Raw genomic sequence first — 23,840 nt, 5'->3', positions numbered from 1 at the left:
AAAAGAGCATTAATGGCTCATTCTCAGGACATTATGCAAAAATAAAATGTAAATAAAATATATAAACAAATACTATGTCCCAATTCTGTACCATTCTACCTAAAATTAGCCTTTATTTAGATTTTTGAATATGTTAAAAAAACAAAACTGTTACAATCTTTCAGTATTTTATCATGTTTATACTTGTATTTGCCTTGTAAAGCTAAAAATATACAAAATCATCATGTAATTTCATCCAATTATAACGTGATTTATTTCAAGGCAGCAACAAAACAACCAGATACTACCAAACTTTCCTCAGTTATCTATTCAAATTGTAAGCAAATTAATTTCCTACTGTGAGTGGGCTGAATAATGTAGTGCTTAAGGGTTATCGACAATAAATAGCTACTGGTACTTTGCAAGGCTGTAACCACATATTTAAGATCAGAGGTGGTAGTTTAAAAATGCATCACCACCAAAAAAAAAAAAAAAAAAAAAAAAAAAAAATCATTTTGGTTGACCACTAATCTCAAAACTGGGGAGACCTCTTGCTATGGAGGTTACAGTGCTGGTACATGGGCCTGAGGTGGGAAAAATATAGTTTCTTGGAAGTTGAGCAGTAACTTTTTCAAATGAAATAAAATGTTTTAGACAGAAACCGCTTCATTTCCTGAGAATGTGCCTAATGCTCACTCTGGAAAAAAAGTCCATTCAATGTCAGAACAAGGTGGTAACATTATCGTTCTGTGCCACAGGATGATCATAATATTCAGAGATACAAAAATAACTGCACATCATGACACCGCTCAATATAATTACCTGACCAAGATAGTAAGACAAGATACTGGAGATGCTTAAAACCACACTATAGGTCATTTAAAACCACAGTGGTTAAATGATCCCTTTATTGAATGACACATTATGAATGCAAGAGCTCTGAATCAGCTTTATAATTAAACTTGTAGGTGGAAAACAAGCAATTCATAGCTTTTTTTTTACCTTTCTGGTCCCCTTCATTGCTTGGCGTTCCTGTATCCCTTTGTTCGAATGACTCCACTGAAGTGCTCCTCTCTCTCTTAATCTTGCCTTTTGCACCATTGCCTGAACTCAGGCCTTGTCCATTTTTGAGTCCCATACTCCCTATGGGGCCTTGGGGACCTTTGGGTGTGTGGCTTCCACTCAGCGTCTTGGGGTCACAAGGAGACGACTGTGATTGGCTGCCGGCGCCCCCCTGCTTTCCCTGGTTGGGCAGTTTGGAGTCCATCTGTGCGGCGCTGGAGGGGGACATTACGGGTGGCGACCTCACCATGGCCTCCTGCTTGGATTTCGGACTGCTGAGAAAAGCGAAAAAAGTCTGTGAGAATAGCCCAGGGCACACGTGGATGGTCAAGATCTCTGATTTCAGAACTAATAAAACATTGGTACTGCTAAACTACTACATAAATCAGTGTTTCTCCACTCCAGTCCTGGGGATGCACCTGCCAGAATGATTTAGATGTCTCACTAATTAAAACACCTGATTCAACTCATCAGATTCTTAGTGTGTCTAATAGGGAAAACATCTAAAACATTCTGGGTAGTGGGTCTCGAGGAATGGAGCTGAGAAAGACTGACATAAATCAACATCTAGAATAGAGATAAATAAAATATTTCTCATATCTCAGGGAGAATTCGAGTGTGTTTCCGGTCAGCTAAAAGTAATGTAATTTGCTCTATTGGGCCAGCTGTGTTACAAACTCAAAACGTTTAGTTTTCTGTGAAAATTTGAGCATTGGTATTTGCAAACTATGCAACAATGTTATACTTTTTATTTAAGACTTAAATATGTAACAAAAAAATTAACACATACACTACCATTCAAAGGTTTTGGGGTCGGTATGATTTAAAAAAAAAAAAGTTTTTAAAATAAGTCTCTTATGCTCACCAAGTTTGCATTTACTGGATTAAAAATAGTCAAAAAAGTAATATGAAATACTTAAAAAAAAAAAAAAAAAAAACTAACATTTGAAAATAATGCTTCATATTTTAAAATATTTCAAATGTGTTCAAATTTTTTTAAAAGAAATAACTACAATCTAAATTCTTACTGACCTCAATCTTTTGTTGTGTTGGCATTTACTTTTTATAAATTTATTGTAGGGCTGCATGATCCAATCCAATTGCAATTTTTGAGGTTTAAAATTAATGGCACTGAAAATGCTATAATTTTTTTTTTTTTTTAAAAAAAGGACACTAGGTTTATTGTGCTTGTTTGTAGGGCTGCACAAGTTGACTAAAAATTTGTTTTTTATATGACTAATAATAATTATGATGATCATTAGAAAGGTCTAAGGTTTTGATAAAAAAAATATTGACAATTTCTTAATTTTTGTCAGGAAATCTTGTGTATCCACTTTATAAAAATAAACAAACAAAACAAAACAACAAAAAAAAAAACTCACTCCTGTACACTTCTCTACACTGGAGAAAAATTTATAGATTCACACATCTAAATTCGCATACATCTAAATTTCTTTAGAGAAAAATATTATTCCAATTTTTACCCAAAACAGTGACGTGAGCATTGAGTATACACATGTAATGTAATGACCGTTTCATTCATACTTGACGCCAGAGGGCGCCCTTGCACAGAAAGCCCAAAGTGAGACTCATAAAAGTAAAAAAAAAAAAAAAAAAACTTATGGAAATCCCTTAAATAAACAAAGTCATGCAGATATCAATGCAGCACCACCTGAATAAAACGCAGATAGACGCTTTTACTAATGAAAAATGAAGACAAACACAATTGCGACAATATATGGTTTGTCTGTTTTTCAAGCCATCTCGGGTATTTTCATAATAAAGTATATTTATAATGCAATGCTAATTGACAGTCTCGATCACTGTATACTATAAAATAATATATTTTCTGACTCTTTCTTTGGTAGGAAGCCATGTTAATCACAAAAGGAAGTTGTTTCAAACACACAGCTGAAGTTAATAAGTGAGTAGGAGCAAAAACATGTTGTTAAATGTTCTCTTTTGTCCCATTACAAGTTTAAAATGATGTTTGGCGCATGTTCCTTTTACAAAAAAAAAAAAAAAAAAAAAAAAATGTATGTTGTGACTCAGCATGTACGTTGTGCAGCAGCATTTACTGCGATCGAGCCGCTCTGAACACAGTGCTGTGTTTCAACATGAAACATGCTGCGCATACATTTAATTTAGAATCACAACCTTTGTGATTTCATAATCGCACTAAGCCAAATCACGATTTCGATTTTATTTCGGTTAATCATGCAGCCCTAATTTATTGTATATTGTGAGTTGTTAATTTATAACTGTCATAGATTGTAATCCATCAAAACAAGGCATCAAAATGCTTTCACTCAATAGTCTCACATGTTGCAGAATCAGAAATACAAAACAAGACCTTAAAAGAACAAGCAGCACTAAATGTTTCTGCAGTTTCCACTTCGTCTGTGGAAAAGAAGTGGGATCCTAAGTCATAACCATTACATTCCCTCGCTTTGGTAAAGAACCCACCAAAACACATAGGCCAGAGTGAAAAAACAGACAACTGAGTCATATCTTAGCAGCTGACCAGCCGATTGCAGTCACCACACCCTAAAAACATGCCATTCAATAATAGGAGGAAAATCTTGACATGTACCGGTGACGCAATTACAGTACTTCCACTGCCCTTATGTCCTAGCCCTGTTCTTTGTTGACAGAGTGCCAGGTTAATATTTAATCAAAACTCATCAAACCAGATCTCCTACAAGCTAGCCTCAATCCATACCCAAAGCAATGGGTCCACAGTGTCTGGTTACATGCCAACTGTAAGGAAACCAGGGGAAACTATTTACACGCCAACAGTAAGGGCTGGTCATTGTTGGACACCTTTGGGTTTGGCAGTAAAAATATTCCTTGTCCATTGCCACCATTTTGGATCTTGAATGTGTGCCCGAAAGCGCAAACCGCTTTCCAAAAGTTACCAGTTACACAGGCAATGGCTGTGTTTCAGAGCTCTGCACACTATAATGCAAAATATTTTCCAACATTCAGAGAAAATCCAAATGCCTTGGACAGCAGCTGCAAACATATACAAAATGGGGTGTGATTAGGCTGTGCGCCATAACGTTCACTGAAGGACTCCCAGGAGCCCCTCTGTCGACGCCTTAACCAGATCCAGATCTATGAATCAGCAAGAGCAGCCATTTTGGAACCAACGTCCAGCAGGGCGGGATATATAAGCTCTGGCTGAGTTGAAGTGGGTCAGTTTCTCATATGCTCAATGAGGTTCTGGAAGCTTTCCAGGTCCAGCTCTGCCTTTAGGGCACAGTTTCCCCTGCACTTCAGCCGCAGTTACTTCAGCTTGCGCTGGTTTCCTGTCCACAAGAGACAGCTCAATGGACATAAGCAGAGGGGGAATTGCAAGTAAGTGGGCAGCAAATGATTCGCTGGTGTGGTACATCTTCATTAAAAAGAAATTAAAACAACAACTCCTCATACGCTTAAGAATAGTTTAATATAAGATCACAGTGAATTCATTGCATCTACATTTGTCCTTCTGCATTAAAACTGTTTATTAACATTTACCCAGGCGATGCAATAAAACAAGGGATGCTTCATTAATATTAGGGATGTTCGAAACTACATATTTTCAAAACCAACTAGTCAAAGTGTTCAAAACAACTCTAGATAGAAATATCCACTAGTCATCTGTTGGACACCTAGTCAACTGTGGTGACATTCTTGTTGATTATTTCTTCAAGTAATTGATATTTTCAATAAAAATGTCAAATATTGTTTTCAGCATTACTGAAAATGCATGTTAATCCATATATTTCCCAATGCTCTCTTCACTCACTTCTATACATTTTTGCATGCCACACTGCACATTCCAAACTATTTTTATTAATCATAGCATTTTATTAATTTTATCATGTTGTCGTTGTATTGCTATATGCAATACCATTCAAAAAAAAGTTTGTAAGATTTTTTAATAATTTTGAAAGGAGCCTTCAGAAATCATTTGAATATGTTGATTTGCTGCTCAAGAAACATTTATTATTATTATCAATACTGGGCTGCTTAATTATTAAACAGTGATACTTTTTTCAGGATTTGTTTGGTGAATAGAAAGTTCATAGTTCATTAAATAAATTTTTGAAACACTAATTGTCTATACTGTCACTTTTGATCCAATTAATGCATCCTTGCTGAATAAAAGTATTAATTTTATTTAAAAAAAAAAAAAAAAAAACATTGATCTGTAGTGTACGTATACACATATAAAAGTTCCAGAAGGAATAGTACATACATGTACATGCATGCATGTAGGATTCTCTCACCTCTGAGTGTTAGCCGATGGAGAGTTCCTCACTTTGGGGTTGCTGGAATGCATTGACGTCAGTCCCAGTGCGACAGAGGCAGGAGCAGTAGAGTGCTGGTGGGGACTAGAGGTGTGTGTATGTGTGTGGGAGTGTGTATGTGTAGTGGTGGGCGTAGCTTTGGCCCGGGTGCTCCGGGGCCCGGTATTGGGGGTTGCGACAGGGCTGCTGCAGTCCTGGCCCTCTTCTTGCCGTTCTTTGGCCCTCTCCTTCCTGCCTGAAGCGTTTCCTGTGGTTCCGGTAGCTGCGGTGGTAGCCGTGGCTGCTGCTGCTGGTCTCTCCTCCTGCACCTCCAGCATTCTCTGTGTGGGCTTGTCTGGAGTCTCCCCAAGGAGCCCTCACAGCCCCTGGCCACACTAAACGCAAACAAACAGAGAACAGTTAGTTAATACCATGAAGGCAAGCAAACATTTACATTTGGTTGACTTCAATTAATTCAATATCAAAATAGAAGAGATTAAGGGGGAAAAAAACGTCAAAGTACAACATCCAAAAATCAACCTAAACCATATCCATTAAAAAAAAAACAAAAAAAAAAACAACATAACTGACAAACTTTCAGAAAATAAAAATGCAACAATGTTTAACATTTAGAAAATAAAAACAAATGAAACATTCAAAATAAATAGGGTGCCAAAAATGGGTGTTAAAATGATTAGAAATTTAGAAAGAAAAATCAAAATACAAGACACCACAACAAACCAACATTTAGTTTAAGAGCAATTTTGTATTTGTTTACTTTTTTTTTTTATTTATTGAAAAGTGAAAAGACACCATGCTCAGAAACACATCAAAAATACACGATTAGCCCATGTCTCAATAATGTAACATTTGCCCTTTTGTAATATACACTAACGATTGTGACCAAAAGTGGGTGTAGATTTTTTAAAAATATATATATATATATATATATATATATTTTTTTTTTTTTTTTTTTTTCAAAAAACAAGGATGCACTTATTTGATCAAAATTATAGTAAAGGCAATAATATTGTGAAATATTACAATTTAAAATGTTTTCTGTTAATGTATTTTAAGATTTCTTTGTGTGACGCAAAGCTGAATTTTCAGCATCATTACTCCAGTCTTCAGTGTCACATGATCCTTCAGAAATCAAATCATTCTAATATTATGATTGGCTGCTCAAGAAATGCTGCTTGGAAAACAGCATTTATTTGAAATAGTAAAGACATTCATAATTTTGCTAAAGATCTGTACCTTTTGATCAATTTAATACATCCTGAATAGAAGTATTAGATTCTTCCCAAAAAAAAAAAAAAAAAAAAAAAAAAAAAAGAATGGCAGTGTATTTTAAATCTACTTATCTCTTTGCATTGCCACAGCTAAACTAGCTCTAGAGAAGTAACCAACTTCAGGTCACATGTTTACTTGTTTGTCCACCTGTGCAGACATGTTCCATAAGAGTCATGAATAACCTTAAGTGTCTATGAACATCCACACCAAATTACTACACCATGAAATCCACAGAACATTCCAATCACATCCAAGACAAATGTTCTCCAAAAATACCAGTCATGCCAAGAATATAAGAACATTTCAAAACACTGCACATTTGCCAAAACTCTGTGAAATAAAAGGTGAGAAAATGTGGAACTGTGAATCTGCCAGGCAGTGGCCATCATCCAAAACTGACTGAAGAGTCAGACTGAAGGCCACCAAAATAATGATTTGTTGAAAACAAGAAGTCATGTAACATCTCGGATGGAGGCGTGTGATAGACCGAAAACAGTTTGCTGGTGGATTTTGTTGTCTGAACCAGAACAACACACTGAGAACACATTAACAGGAAGGAGAACCACCATGTTTTAAAGGCAAGTGTCTGTAATAGGACTGGAAAACTTTAAAATCCAAGCAAAATGGATGGACCAGAAAGTTGGAGGATTCAAATATCCAACTTGACAATACTTTGAAACATTCAGCAAAAGCCAGTCTCAGATGAAATCTGCAGATGATGTACTCCAACTTCAAATGTTTGATTTGTTTATCTTGAGTTAAGTTTGGGGTCAGTATTTTTTCCTAAAGAAAATTTATATTTTTATTCAGCAAGGATGCATTAATTTGATCAAAAGTGATATTAAAGACACTTACAATGTTACAAAAGTTGTCCAAGTTGTCCAAAAGTTGTCCATACCATTTTAAATTTTAATATTTTTATCATAATATTACAGTTATTGTATTTTGATCAAATGGTAAAGAAACTTAATTTTTACATAAAAAAAAAAAAATAAATAAAAAAATCGTACCGACCCCAATCTTTTGAACAGTAACCCAAATTTGACCCCACGGTATATTTTAGAAATTTAAAAAGTCCAGATTACAAGTATAGAAAGAGAGAGAAGGTGAAACGTGTACCACTTCAAAAATTCTTCACAAAATCTTTTCAATAACCTACAAAAATCACAGGAGTGAGAATGATTGCATTTGTCTTTCAGGGTGTCCTAGTGCTTCTGTGTGTGAATGAGATTGTGTTAACATGTAGTGGCCTTCAGCTTTTACGCAAACACTAGCTTTCATAAGATACGAGAACCCTCTCAAAAAGCTGCAGTGTCAGACTGTGTTGTCATCCAGAAAATATTCAGGGCAGCTTCCAAAACACTCAAATGATGCAAGCATCTCACATATTCCCTCACATATTCCCTCCCAGCCTAACAGTGAGAACTGAAAGACATAACACTAAACCTAATGCTTTTATGAAGCTTCTCAGAAAAAAAGGGCAAATGTTTATTATAATGCTTATACTACAGGTAAATGATTTATTATAATATATAACATAATAGTTTATTATAATGCAGAGAAATTCCAAATAAAACATGCTAGTCATAGTTTTCAAACACCATCTAAACCCAGTCGCAATCCAGCTTAACCTTCTTTAAACAATTAAAACAACAACATATCCCACTAATATGTAATATGATTTAATATCAAGGCTCAACATTTGCATTTGCTTGCATTTGCAAGTTAAAATAATGCGTGAATGTGAGAAAATTATTTGCGCACATCAGTGACATGATTGAAACTTAATATCATCAGAATAAAAACTCCTTAATTCATTTAAGATGCAATTTGCTTCGCACACTTATTGGCTGCTATTCATTGCTTTCTATTCATGTCAACAGAGAAAGTAAGCATACATATGCTGTTAAGCATTAACGCTTGCTATCGACTTATTAAATTATGAAAGTGCTAACATATTTGTTCGCCTAAAGTGATCAGTCTGATGTAGTTTAGTTCCACCTGTAAAGATTACATTGACCTGATTATTTTTACAGTGCAAAAATAAGAAAATCACACTACCATTCAAGAGTTTGTGGTTGGTATGTTTTTAAAAGAAGTCTCTTATGCTCACCAAGGCTATATTTATTTGATCAAAAATACAGTAAAACAGTATTGTAAAATATTACAATAAAAAATAACCATTTTCTATTTTAAAGCATTTTAAAATGTAATTTATTTCTGTGATGCCAAAACTGAATTTTCAGCATCATTACTCCAGTCTTTAGTGTCACATGATCCTTCAGAAATCATTCCAATATGCTGATTTGCTGCTTAAAAAGGTGCTGTTTTTTGTTGTTTTGGGTTATTTTGACTGTATTAAAGCATAAAAATACCATAATATGTTTGCAGAGATTTAGGAAACATGCCAAGTTCGCTTTCTTATTTCTCCAAAACAAGACAAAACAATGCTACAGCCAGTTATTCTACTTTGAAATATGCGTTCTGTGTCGAAATGTCAGTTTTTGTTTTGGTCTGTGTGATCCTGCCCACTGCCAATTTACCCAATAGTATTTTGACAACCAGGGTTGCCAGTTGTTGGAAAACACAGCGTATTGCAACCATGCAACCATGCAACCAAGCAAACGAACTGGGTCAGAGATTGCAGTTGCATGTCCTCAATCTGGCAAACACGTGAGCCCCGACTCAGAAGACGAAAAAAAAAAAACCAATACTGTGACCCGTTTTAACAGCTAGCTGTCAATATTACATACTGTACCTTTAAGAAACATTTCATATATATATATATATGAAATGTATATATATGTGGAAACAGTGATCAGTGTGGGTTGATTTTTTTTCCATGGGTTGATTCCTACTGCCTCAATTTAGCTAAAAATGTGGCTCCCGACAAAATCGCAATGAACTATTTATGATTGGCCATTGGACTAGTTTTGTTATGCAGACCCTGGCAACCCTGACAGTGATATTTTACTGTCAGTATTCAGAATTTATAATATTATAAATGTCTTTACTATCCACTTTTGATCAGTTTAATGCATCTTTGCTGAATTAATTTCTTTCAAAGAAAACAAGCATAGAGCTCTGTTTAATATGAAAAAGTAAAAAGGAAACACAGAATGAGAAATTAACACGTCAATTGAGGCAGCCATTTCATTTTTTTGTCATTTAAAGCATGGTTTCCTTGCATGGCCCCTCTCTCTCCTCCTGAACCCACACTTGCATACTGACATTCTCAGATTTCACCGTTTGCAGTGTGAGAGGCCGCCAGGCCGGTGTGCTGCTCTAATGGCGTACAGCGGCAGCAGCATGGCCGTCAAGCCTTCTCCAGCCCGCCACAGACATTTCTCTTCGTGCACGCACACCCACCAACACCGTTGCCAAGGCAACCCCAACCGACAGGCCCTGGATCTACAACAGCCTCAAAAACACACACGCACCCACCAATCTGCTTGAAGAGTTACAACACTTGTGCGCTTAAAAGGTACAGACAGATACTTGCACACACAGTTTTACTACATTTCTAAATGCATCTAAAGGCTTTCAAGAGACACAGAGGAATTTCTCTTTGAAACAGCATGCACAGACAAATTTGAAACATGATTTTTTTTTTTTTTATGCAAAATTATTTAAAATGGAAAAAAAAAACAAAAAAAAATACACATTGATTCTAATAATAATAATAATAATAATAATAAAAAAACCCTGTTATACTCCATGCCCAATTGCGAGCATAAGAAGCCTGTGATGAGGTTTGAACTTGTGGGGCTAGAAATGGGTGAAGAGAATGCATGTTGTGCATTCAAGCTCAGACTCTTCCACTTCCTTCTCAGAAATGGACAAACATTCCAGAATGCGCTTACACTTCCTGTCCAGCCTTGAGTGAGTGGGCACAAGAAAGAGGTGAAAACAGTTGCCAGCGCAATGAGATATCCAGTTAAATCTGAAAAATCACAGCTTCAATAATGCAGGCTGAAAATATTCACACTTTAATATATTGCAAACAAAATAAAAATAATAAATAAATATATTTCAGTAATAAAGCTAAATTGAACTACATCATTTTTATTATTAGTATAACACACAAAAGAAAAAGAAAGAAAGAAAGAAAGAAAGCGAGAAAGAGAGACCAAAAGAAAGAAAAAAGACCAAAAGAAAAAGCGAAAAAAGAAAGCGAGAAAGAAAGAAAGCGAAAGAGAAAGCAAGACAAAGCGAGAAAAGAAAAAGAGAAAGAAAAAAGCGAGAAAGAAAAAGCGAAAAGACCGAAAGCAAGCAAAAAAAGCGAGAAAGAAACCAAAGACAAAGCCAAAGAGAAGAGAAAGCTAAAGCAAGCAAGAAAGAAAGAAAGAAAAAGAAAAGAGAAAGCGAGAAAGAAAGACCGAAAAAGTGAAAAAAGCAAGAGAAAGAAACCGAGAAAGACACAAAGCGAAAGAGAAAGCAAGAAAGAAAAAGTGAGAGAGAAAGAAAGATAAAGCAAAAGGGAAATAATGAGAAAGTGAGAAAGAAAGGAGAAAGGAAGAAAAAACAAAGAAACAAAGCGAGAAAGCACGAAAGAGACAAAAGAGATAGCAAGAGAAAAAAAGGGAGATCGAAAGTGAAAAAGAAAATGCGAGAGAGAGAAAGCGAGAAAGAAAAAGCGAAAGAGAAAGCAAGAGAAAAATCAAGGCCGAAGAACGTAAGGAAGAAGGAAAGAAAGCGTAAAATAAAGCGAAAAAGCAAGCAAGCAAGAAAGCAAGCTTCTTCTGTATCGCGCAGTGCTACAAGTAGATCAAGCCCGTTCGCTGTATATTTCCACAATCCATTACCTCAAAACTGGCACAGCAATATCAAGGATACACGGCAAGGCGCTCGGGATGCGGCCGGCCGGCGGTTCTGCTACAGGGCATCATCAGGAAAGCAAACAGGCAAATAGAAAAATAGCAGGAGGTGCGTTGTGCACACAGACAGCAGAGCTGGACGCCACAGAGCCGTGAGGCTTAAATGACTATATGAACTGTGTAATGGGCTGTTTACGGCAGAGGTCCTGCCACCCTTATTCAGTTAAAGCAAAGCTTCCTAAACTGCATTTCCATTTTGCATGGCTCAAGGGTTGTATACTCCCACTTATAAATCATAAAGAGAGTGTGCATGTGTGTAGGAGACGTGTGGGCTCGACCACTCACGTGCGGCATCATGGTGAAAAGGATTTTTTTATATTTTTTCCTCACACAGACAAAAAGAGCTGCTATAACCTTGAAAGCCATTGCCTTTGGGTGGAAAAAAATAAATAAACACATGCACACACATAAGTTGTCGTTTAATGCTAGCTGTGGTTTTCCGTACCCAAATCCTAGTCTTTACTAATACAGATGTCGTATGAAACTGCTATTATATTGCTCTTAGACGTAGCTTCTGTTAATATAATAAAGACAGCTAAAGAGATAGCTTGCATGATTTACGGCTAGGTACAGCAGCCAGAACAAACAGTCGACATAAAATCCATCAATCTGAACCGTTCAGAGTTACATGGTTATGGAGAAATCCTTTCATTCCTTATAAAAAGGCCAGACATATGCAAATCCCATTTATAATGCACAAATGACTGATAAGAAATGAGTCTAAACTGACCGTCTGCTTTGGCTGACTGCCTGCAGTGACAAAGACACAAACAAGCAGATCTGCCTGTAAATTGTAGATTATTGACTAACTGCTTCACAGACTGACTAGCCATCCGGACATTCATGCACCTGACAGACACTTTCACACAAAATGACTAGCAGTGCATTCAAACTATACAGTGTATTGCGTGAATCAAACTCACAACCTTCACGTTGCTAGCACCAGACTCAAGCTACAGGGATGTTTCAATGACTGCGTTTACATGTGCACCAATAATGCACTTTTCCACAGTTAATTTACTTGCGTCAAATGCAAAACGGATTTCTATAGTCGTATTGGATATTATTTTGTCCCGTGATGAACAAGGCAATGCCAATGTAATGCTGCAATCGCATTCATAGTATGAAGATACGGAGCAGAGACTGGAGGCGAGTTGTGTTGACAGAGTTCAGCGATTCATAGTAGAGCTGCATGATTAATCATAAAAAGATTGTGATCTCGAATCAAACACCCACGCAATCTTATTTTATTAATGACAACGATTCGCCTGTGTCTATTAAACCCAGAGGTGGGTAGAGTATCCAAAAACTGTACTCAAGTACATGTGTGTATTATATTATATTATATTATATTATATTATATTATATTATATATATATATATATATATATATATATATATATATATATTATATATATATATATATATATATATATATATAAATACACATACATATACACACACATATACTATATATATACACATACATATACACACACAGGAGCATGCCATTATTTAGATCGATAACTTTGCAACAAACACAGAAGAGACTAGCATTATTTCTGGCATCTGTAGCCCAAATAGCATTGCATGTCTTTTACTCTGTATAATAATAATGTAGGCTATAGCTACATTTGAAAAAAAGAGAAAACTCGCTGTGCTCGCGCTCATAACCACAAAACATCTGAACACAAACAATGATCAAATGCACATTGACGGATCTTCTTTGTCTGTTCTCCAAAATGTAATAAAATGAATATTTCTGCAGTAGGGGTGTAACGGTACACGTATTTGTACCGAACCGTTTCGGTACAGGGCTTTCGGTACGGTGCACGTGTGTACAGAAGCATTACATTGCAAACAATATTCACCACCAATAACCGCAATAAGCTCTGCGTTTTGTTACTTTCGATAAGAAACAAAGTGTCATCCTTCAAATTCTGTCCACGAAATCATGAAGTTTAAACAAGTGAATGCACAAGTGAATGTGTTCATCTCTTCCTCCTTAATACTAGTTACAGAATAAACATGAAAGAACATCTGAAGGTATGTTGCAAGATTCAGTACAACTTACTGAAACGGTCATAACTCATGTAATCGCTCATTCAGTGTTTCAACGGTGGAAAGACATCAATGAAAGCGTCCGTATTCAACAATATGTCATGATGCATTTACCTCAGAAAAGCCATTCAGTGTTCACAGCTTGTTAGTTCGCTAGAGAAATGAACTCTTTCGCTTAATATATGCACTGCATTAGCCAATATATATTTATTATTTTACTTAATCTTTTAGTGATATCCTGATTAGGCTATTTAATGTTTGTTTAAATAAATCTGATGTTAAAATAACAGCCACTGTGTAGAAATGATTATATTTCAGCAACGAATTGGAGTAAAAACATTTAGAAGTTAATGCAGAAACTGCCTTAGGTGCAGCTTACAGGTTTGCATACAATTTGTTATTTGAGTGTTGATTATTTTATCTAAAAATAAAAAGCAATTGAATTTAGGCTAATAGTTTGGGCTTTTTTCAAGTTAGGGCTCCCTACATAGTTTATAGCATTAGCAGAGATAATTTTTTTTATCCTTAAGAAACTTTGTTTTAATTTAATTTAATATATTGAAAGAAAAAAAAAACAATTTGTTCAGTAAACCTCTGTTTAATAATAAAAAAAAGCAATTTTATGTTTAGTTTTCTCTCCACCTGCTGTACCGAAAACTGTACCGAACCGTGACTTCAAAACCGAGGTATGTACTGAACCGTGAGTTTTGTGTACCGTTACACCCCTACTCTGCAGGCATGTGTAAACTGGTTAACTGTGTCTACGTAAAGGCGTTCATTTTCAAGAAGAACAGGTCGCTGGCGCCACCACTGTGCAACCGCGGGTGTTCATTTCATAATCTCTGAACAATGGTAGCCTATCTTATTTAATGTATAAATTAAGATATATGTCCATAAAAACAGTAAAGAAATGCTACATACTGTTATCGTGGCGTAATAATCTGCTTGGTTGTAAAATGTCGGCTATTGGCTGTATGAATTGAAATCAAATGAAATCGATACCTGTGTGGAATTGTTCACAGACAGCATACGCAGTTCAACTAATAAAGATCTTCATCGCTGGCAAACAATATAGGATGCATCTGCAGATTTGCTTTTGATTGACTGTAGGTCCACTTCATCCAACGCTCCGCTTCAGACGATTCAGTGCGTACAGGAACTGAACAAATCATTCAAACTGATTCGCGAACTAATTTAGTCAGTTTTGCCAACTTGTTTGATCAAGTCTTTGAACAGAATCGATTCAAGAGAGCGATTCATTTGTGAATGGGGCATCGTTCGTGAAAGAGACAGCGTGCTTAGCGAAGTAAAAGTACAGATTTTTCATTACAAATGTACTCAAGTTAAAGTACCCACATTTAAATCTATTCTAAAAACTACAAATTCTCCAAAAAACTACAAGTAAATGTAACAAATTAAATTTAATTCGTTACTACCCACCTCTAATTAAACCTTTGACAATATCATATCGGAACTTTCAAATGTGTGTTTGTGTTGCCATGCTGAGCCAGAGAGAGCAGTTTTGAAACCACACAGTAGTTATTTCTGTGTTGGAAATATTCAAATTATCACAGAAGTACTAAGATAACAGTTTAAATTTAGGATATAAACACTGATGTCAATGATAGTGATCAAAATGGAGAAAACCACCTTTTGAAACTAACTTGCTGCTTCAAATAACAGTTGTATTAATTACATCTAATGCCAAAATGTATTTTTCATATGGTGTGTCCCAATTCACATACTTCTGCACTATTCTATGATGTTTTTAAGTATAAATAGTGTGAGTAGTGCATTCACACAGAACCTCCCAAAAAAAAGAAAAAGAAAGTACACCTTAAAAACCCGGATGATGCACTAAATTAACGGAAAAAGCAAAGTGAGGAATGTTGGACACTTTATGCACTCAACCATCGTAGCTTTAATTAGGTAGCGGAGGGGGAGAGGCTATTAGACTTCGATGTTGAATGACAAAATAACCTTATTCATACACTACATGGATAAGTACATACAAAGTGCATACGTACATAGTGTATAGTGCTTAATTTGGGACACAACTATTGAATCATTAATTCAAAAGATTCATTCAAAAACACTCATTCATCCAGTAAAGAAACAAGTATTTATTAACGAGTCACTGAATTCATTCAAAACCATTTTTTTTTTAAACCATTCAATTAAATTAATTAAACATTTTTCCTGTAATTAGAGTCCAGCAATTAATACTTTGTCAGAACCTCTAATAAATTACATGTTATTTTGTTTAGTTTTATATTCAGAATTTCAGGAAAATCGGGATCTCCATTTGAAACCAAGAACAACAACAACAACAAAAAAACATGATTTTCATTTAATCCAGAAACGAGCAGCTCTAATTCATAGTGATGGGAAAATTAGAATAAAGTTAATTCTTGAAGTTGTGTGCACAGCATATGTCATCTGTGTATGTCCAAGCACGTGATTAATTGGATGGGAGGCACGCTACAATGTAGTGTTGTCAAAAGTTGGTACTGAAATTTTTAAAATGTGATGCTTTGGGCACTGTTGAGTGGATTCGTAAACACCTCTGATTGGCCATTTCGTTCATGCTCTCATCAGATATGTCTGTGATTGGCTACAATGATCAACGCACAGGAGAGAGATTGAAAGCACACTGAAGGGTATGAATGCGTTTTGAAAGCGGGAGCGTATGAAAGCAGACCCGTCCACTGATAAACGCCTGCTTTCTAACGCTCCCGTGTGTATCTGTGTAAACGCTCAATGAAGAGCATCACTGATGTCTATTTACAACATTTTTGAAGCGTTCATCATTGCAGCCAATCCCAGACATATCTGATGAGCGTGTGAACACAATGGCCAATCAGAGGCGTTTACAAATCTGCTCAACAGCGCTTAAAGCATCACATTTTTAAAATGTTACTACTGACTTAGTACCGAAGTCTTTACTTTTTACAACTCTACTACAATGTTCTGTTCATTCATCAACTGAAAACAGCAGACTAAAAGATCAATTCTTGGGATTTAGGAATTGTTATCAGCTATATAAAAATGAGAATCGATTAAAATAGAGCAGTGGTTCACAAACTTTTCAGAGTATTTACCATCCTTCTGCATACCTCCTCTCTTACTCTTAGACTGCACCTTTTCCATTAAGAAACAATATTTGCCCCCTAAATTGACTTTCCAGTGCATTTTTTTTAATCTTTATATAAATACCTTTATAACATTAACAATGTTTTAAATATATATAAAAAAAAAAAGAAAAATATACAATGATAAAACTTGAAAAGTGATTCTTGTAAATACTAAAAAACAAGTAGATGGCAGTAAGACACTGTCTTCTTTCAGGAAACACCTATGTGTGTTGTAGTTCTGCAGTGGCTTTCGTTGGAGCTATTATTTCGTTGCAAAATAGATCAAATACTGACAATACTGTGAAGAACATCACTCAATATTACCCTTTTGTTTGTTGAAATGTTGTATAAAAACAATGTCGCATTTGCAATCATGTGGGTATTTGGATTTGCATTCTTGCTCGTATAATATCAATATTAAAAAGAACACAAAAGGTATGTTTTGTATCAAGAGTTTTACAGGTACATTGTCGAGAATGATGGTAATGTAGCGCGATTTGCTCAGGCAGCAGACTCTGCGCGCAACCTATATGCACGCAGCTTATGTGGAAATGGACGCAGTCAGATTTGACCGCAAAAGATGTGGTATTTTGATTGGGTGTATTTATGTATTCATTCATGTAGTCATGTATTTACGGCATTGTGCCTGTTAGAAAACATATGGTCGGTTTTAGAAGAATTAAATGAATGGCAACATTTGGCAATTTGTTCGCGTATCCCCTCCGTCACCTCACGTACCCCAGTTTGGGAACCGCTGAAATAGAGAAATCAGTATTTTTTTTACCCAGCCCTTGGGTTTACATGCCTGTTTATGATGATTAAAATCGGCATACACCAGTTTAATGCATTTATGGTTGCAACGATTATGAGCTTAATTCCGTTAGTTTGATCGAAGTATTCTGTTTACATGAAGTGACATCAGGGTGCATGTAAACGCACTCATTGTATAGACACTTCTGAGACAAATCAGTAAAGATCATATTGTATTGTGTTTGAAAGCAAACAAAGTGAATAAATAATTTATGGCTTCGAGCAGTCAAACCTTTCCTCAGCTTACACTGTGATTCTAGATAGACTGAGAATCACTTTTTTTTTTTTTACGATTCTCCTATGATTCTGAATAGACAACTAAACAAAATAACATGTAATTTTAACATGCATCCTTCGAAGGACACAGACTTCATTAGGTCACACCTTCAAAGTCCGAGAAGGTCAAACCGTGCGTTGTTAAATGGGAGTTATATTATATTCAACAGTCTGAAAACAAAACAGGGTACACAACTTGTCTAAAGATTTTCACCCTGGTCCATTTAAGTATATAATAAAGAATATTAACTACTGGTTCACACATCGATTAACATGGAAACTCAAGGCCAATGTGGAAAAGACAGGATTTATCATCATACCTGGTTATGATATGGTTTTACACCACAGAGCTGCTGCAGAGATCTACAGAAACAGGTCCACCATAAATATGGCACACTTATGAACTGATAAGTGACTTCATGTAATTAGTCTATTTATCAGTCAGGAGGAGGACGTAGTCCTGCACCTGCAGATCTTTCTTCCAGCAGAGATCTGCTCTAACACCTGACTGTAATTTATAAGTGATGAAGTGAACCAAAGACCCTGATTAGCTCTTTCAGGTGCACGTTTAATTACAGCCGCAGCTCAAGTCTGCAAGGCAGATCTCCAGCAGCAGGACCGAACACCTATGATCTATTCTATGCACATGATAACACCCAAAAAAAAAAAAAAATCTAATAATATTTACAAATAAAAAGCTGGACTATATGCTCAATGCTCAATTAGGGATGTCAACAGTACTGGTATCGGTGTAACAGGTTCTACAATATCTGTAGTAGACAGGAAAAAAAAAATTGAGAGAACAGCACTTACTGCTCTACGCTAGGTAACTTTAATAAGATATAATACGATTTAATAAGTAGATTTAATAAGTCCTCTACAATCTAACATGAAACAAAGCTAATTTTAATTACAGGTCTCCTTCTCAGTCAAACCAATCAGTATTAAACAATCAGCATTAAATAAATCCTTACTAAATGATTTACAGCCAATAATCATGCCGTGAACACTATGCTAATAATTTAATTATTGCTTGAAGGCTAGTAGGCTATATTGCTTTGTTTAATTGTTTAAAGAGGAATGCGTGTTCAATTAGTATATTAGTTGTGGTATTAAAATGATCAGAATCAAATCAAATTTACCCACAACTATATAGCAACAAATGAAAGTGAGCCTATAAGCAAATGACAGAAGCATTGGACATCACTCAAGCAATCAAATTTTACAACCATTAATTGCAAGGCTAAAGTAAAGCTAAAAACAATTCAGTTCAGTCACTTCAAGCTCAGTTATTATCAGTGAATACTAAGAAGGGGGAAGGTTGAGATGTGTACACATTCTTACAGATAAAGGGATTCACTGGTAATAAACCAGCATTATTAGCTAAAAGTATATTAATTGGGGGTTTTCAATACATTGAACTTTATTTCTCTCTAAATTGACAAAAGAAGAGATACACTGTAAAAGAGGGGGTGGGGGGCATTGACTATTATTTGAAAGTTTCTTCAGAGCCAAACAAATAAATTCTGAACTATAATTATTGATTTTGGGAAGAGACCCAGAACATTTTGGGTGCACAGAGCCATTGTATTACAACATCCAGCCCAGTTGTTTTAGAGCCCAGATCCATCTGAGGATCCATCTGCTATACACTCCTATGGACCATACTGGAAAATGGCCCCTATGTACAAATGCTTAAATGTCTAATGCCCCAAACAGCATCATACTCATCCACATGTAGTGGATCCATTACTTAAACTGACTATTCGACTGTATCTAAAGTTGGTTCACAGGTTCATGTCTGGTGAACAAGAGTCCAAGGATCTGAACCTAAACAAGCCTACTGTTCTGCAAAACCATTTCTTTAAAATACCAATAGGGGTCCAACTATTAGTCCACCTGTGTGAATGAAGGTCATGAACAATGGCTACAGGTGATCACCACCAGTTGAACCAGTTGAGGATTTGTGGTCCAAAAATATCCCAACTCAGCAAACTCCAAACCAGCACTGGACATCAACTGTCCAGAACAGTTGCAACATGAATAGGGTAAGTGTTTTTTTTGTTTTTTTTTTTAATAAATTAAAACTTCTATTCAGTAAGGATGCATTAATTTGATCAAAGTGAAAGTAAAGACTAAAGATGCACCAAAATGAAAATTCTGGGCCGAAACAGAAAATTCAGGATGCACTTGGCCGAAAACCAATGATAATCAATTAATTAATCAAACTTTTTTAATAATCAGCACTCGAGTAGCTAAAATTGAGTTTTACAAACATTTAAACTGCACATAAGGTAGTTTTTAGATCAAAACATGCCATCTGAGAAGTGTTAAATAAACGTCTGTTTTGTTCACCGTTTAAGGCCTGAAACAGAAAAAAGCTGTAGCTGAAATTTAGGTGCATCCCTAGTAAAGACATTTATAATACAAAAAAAATGATCAATGTTGTTCTTTTGAACTTTCTATACATCAAAAAATCTAAAAAAAATAAAATAAAATCTATCACAGTTTCCACAAAGATGTGAAGCAGCACAAATGTATTCAACATTGATAATAAGAATTTAAAAATAAAATAATTAAAATAATTTCAGAACAGTTACTAAAAGTTCTGATTTGCCATCACAGAGGTAAATTATACTTTAACATATTTTAAACTTGAAAACAGATCTTTTAAATTGTAGTAATATTTCACAATATTACTGTCGTTACTGTATTTGTAATCAAATAAATGCAGCCTTGGTGGGAATAAGAGACTTCTTTTAAAAAAAAAATCTTACAGACCCCAAATCTTAAACAATACTGTATATGAAACCCATAAATACATCACAGCTGTTGTTTGACAGGGATGTGTTAACACAGGCGTGAAAATAAGATATGCAAGCTGCACTCACCATGTCCCTCTTTGTCACGATATAGCTGTGGCCATGACTGCACTGACTGCAACAGAACACCACCAACCGCACAACGATCTGAGAGCGAGAGAGAGACGGAGAATACACATTTATTAAACACACTCAGAGGGCCAATGTAACACTGCTGAGGAAATGCTTTAAGAGGCAAGAGTAGTGTGTTAAAGCCAAATCTGCAGAATGGAGTGAGGTAATGGCTTGATTAATAATAGATGGGTGAACCAGATTTTGATTGAATGACACTTGTTTGAAATGTGTATCATTATAAAGAACCTTTAGAACCGTCAAGCTTGTCAAACCCTCTCCCACACACTCTCTATATGCTGTAATATACCATTATGAAGCCTGTGAAAGGAATATTTCAACCAAATCACCATTTACTCCCTTATGTCATTTAATAACTGTATGATCTCTTTTTTTCATAGAAAACCCTGCCATCAGCAGTAGCTCTATAGCTCAAGATGTAAAGATCCAGGTTTGACATCAATGACAATAAATGCTATTGATTCTTGTGTTTTTTTGTTTGTTTGTTTTTTTTTTAAATAAGAAAAAGAAGGAATGACATTTGAAAGTGGATATCAAGAATTTAAATGAAGAGCCTAATTTTTTACCTTCTGTTTGGGGTCAGTACAGTTTTTGAAAGAAAGTAATAATTTTATTCAGCAAGCATGCATAAAATTGATCTAAAGTAAAAGATTTGTCACTTTAGTTTAGGGTCTAATTCTCACCATTAACTATCTATTAACTACAACTTTTGCTTCAAACTCCTAATAACTACGTTACTAACTATTAATAAGCAGTAAAGTTTAGGTATTGGGTAGATTAAGGGATGTAGAATATGGTCGTGCAGAATAAGGCAATAATGTGCTTTATAAGTACTAATAAACAGCTAATATCCTAGTAATACGCATGCTAATAATTAACTAGTTAATAATGACAATTGTGTTACCAAGATTTCTATTTCAAAACATGAGCATTTATTTGAACTTTCGGTAACACTTTAGTATAGGGAACACATATTCACTATTAACTACGACTTTTCCCTCAATAAACTCCTAATTTACTGTTTATTAATAGTTAGTAAGGTAGTTGTCAAGTTTAGGTATTGAGTAGGATTAAGAATGTAGAATAAGGTCATGTAGAATAAGGCATTAATATGTGCTTAATAAGTACTAATAAACAGCCAATATTCTAGCAATATGCATGCTAATAAGCAACTAGTTAAAAGACCCTAAAATAAAGCGTTACCGAACTTTCTATTCAAAGAAAAACAAAAACAACTATCATAGTTTCCACAAAAATTAAGCTGCACTGTTTTTAACATTAAGAAATATTTCTTGAGCAGCAAATCATCATATTAGAATGACTTCTGAAGGATCATGTGACACTTAAGACTAGAGTAAGGATACTGAAAATTTAACTTTGTAATAAATTAAATTACACTTTAAAATATATAAAAAGTTACTTTACACAATATTACTGTTTCTTACAGAAGAGGATTAGGGCCAAGCAATAATAAAAAAATAAAACCATCTCGAGATTAAAGTTGTTAAATTTCAATAAAAAAGTTGAGATAAAATGTTGAGAATAAACTCGTTAAATTATGAGAAAAAACTTGTTAAATTGAGAAAAAAAAGTCAAGAAAATTGAGAATAAAGTCGTTAAATTACGAGAAAAAAACGTGTTAAATTTAAAAAAAAAAAGTCGAGATAGAATGTTGAGAAGTAATTAAATTATGAGAAAAAAATCGTTAAATTACGAGAACAAATTCATTAAATTACGAATTTGTTCTCATAATTTAATAACTTTCTCGTAATTTAACGACATTTTTCCCATAATTTAACGAACTTGTTCTCGTATTTTAACGACTTCTTTCTCCTAATTTAATTAGTTTATTCTCAACATTTTGACTTTTTTCCTCAAAATTTAACACATTTCTCGAAATGTAACAACTTTAATCTCAAGATGGTTTTATTTTTTTTTATTATTGCTTGGCCCTAATCCTCTTCCGTAGTTTCGGGAGCATGTTGGCTAGGAGACACTATATGCTTCCATTGCAATGAAATGAGCAGCATGAATATTCTTCAAAATATTTCATTTTTAATTCAAATGGAACAAAGTTTGAGTGTATTATAAAAATTAAAAAAAAAAACACAATAACAGGTAAAATTGGAACAAACGCAAATACAGGCAAAGTAGACACATATAGATGCATTGACCAGGTGAGAGGCTCTTCTATTCCAAGCGTGATGAAGTCAGCAAGCTTGTACCTTTTAATTTAAGAGTAGGTGAATGAATGAAAGAAAGTGAAAGAGAAGGTGCAAGTCTGTGTGGGTGTCCCCAAATTTAATAAACTCAGAAATAAGACATGAAAGAACTTTATCAAAGGCTTCAAGCACTGATGCAAACACATGTCTCCCACAGTTATAAACTGAGCTTCAAAGCCCACAATCAGACAAAGAGCAGACGAATACAATGGTGTAAAGAAATGATGCATTGTTTTGTTTAAAAGTGACACTCTAAATCCCATCAGAAGCATCCTCATCTAATGAGGTCACTTCCTACTCCAAACAGGAGCTGAACAACATCCAGTTTCCTCTTTCCCCAAAGTCGTTAAAAGAATCTTCCTGCATCTGGTTCATTGTCATTGCCATGTCCAGTGAAGCATACGTTGATTATTATGACATTTTATTATTTGTATAACTTTTAACTGGATAATGGCAAGGGTGGGTGGTATATTGTGAACTAAAGTTTCCTGTGCGCTAGCATGCTCTATTCAACAGGCCTCGTCTCCCACATATGTGGGTTTTTAATAAATGTGAGCAACAATATAAAAAAAAAAAAAAAAGCATATAGTTGGGTCAGCAGAATATTACACCAAATCAAACCAGAAGAAACTGTGCATCTCCACATGAGAACCATTTCTGTGCTGTTTCTAACAGCGAAATTATTTCTCCTGATGTGACATCAATTGGCCATATCATCGGAGGAAGTCACATTTAGTACAAGCTTCAGTGTGATGTTGAGCCACTACCAGAGACCGAACGGCAGAGTTCAGATTATTCTATGGTCACCGCACAGTGTGACTTGAATGCGTTTAGGGCAGAGAGAGTGAGAGACAGACGTCGATCGGAAAGGCAGATTCTGTATGAGATAAACACA

The 23,840-nt window shown here is 35.2% G+C and overlaps 1 protein-coding gene across 3 annotated transcripts in view; it reads right to left on the bottom strand.

Annotated features, from left to right (window-relative positions):
- bcl9 (BCL9 transcription coactivator) overlaps nt 1-23,840 on the bottom strand; it is a 57,232-nt gene that overhangs the window by 9,928 nt on the left and 23,464 nt on the right. Inside the window, exons 3-5 of one of the 3 annotated variants that reach the window (XM_067404660.1) lie at nt 20,661-20,738; nt 5,319-5,713; nt 982-1,316 (exon numbers count right to left, since the gene is read on the bottom strand). In XM_067404660.1, the coding sequence (XP_067260761.1) occupies nt 982-1,316; nt 5,319-5,656 (673 nt within the window). In that variant the 5' untranslated portion in view covers nt 5,657-5,713; nt 20,661-20,738. Of the gene's footprint in view, nt 1-981; nt 1,317-5,318; nt 5,714-9,842; nt 10,138-20,660; nt 20,739-23,840 lie in introns of those variants that run through there. The other 2 variants (XM_067404662.1, XM_067404661.1) reach the window with 2 other exon arrangements.

The sequence above is a fragment of the Chanodichthys erythropterus genome, chromosome 12 (genome assembly GCF_024489055.1).
Source record: "Chanodichthys erythropterus isolate Z2021 chromosome 12, ASM2448905v1, whole genome shotgun sequence".
Lineage (NCBI taxonomy): Eukaryota > Metazoa > Chordata > Actinopteri > Cypriniformes > Xenocyprididae > Chanodichthys > Chanodichthys erythropterus.
The sequence above is the reverse complement of the archived record's forward strand: the minus strand, read 5'-3'. Positions and strand labels throughout refer to the sequence as shown.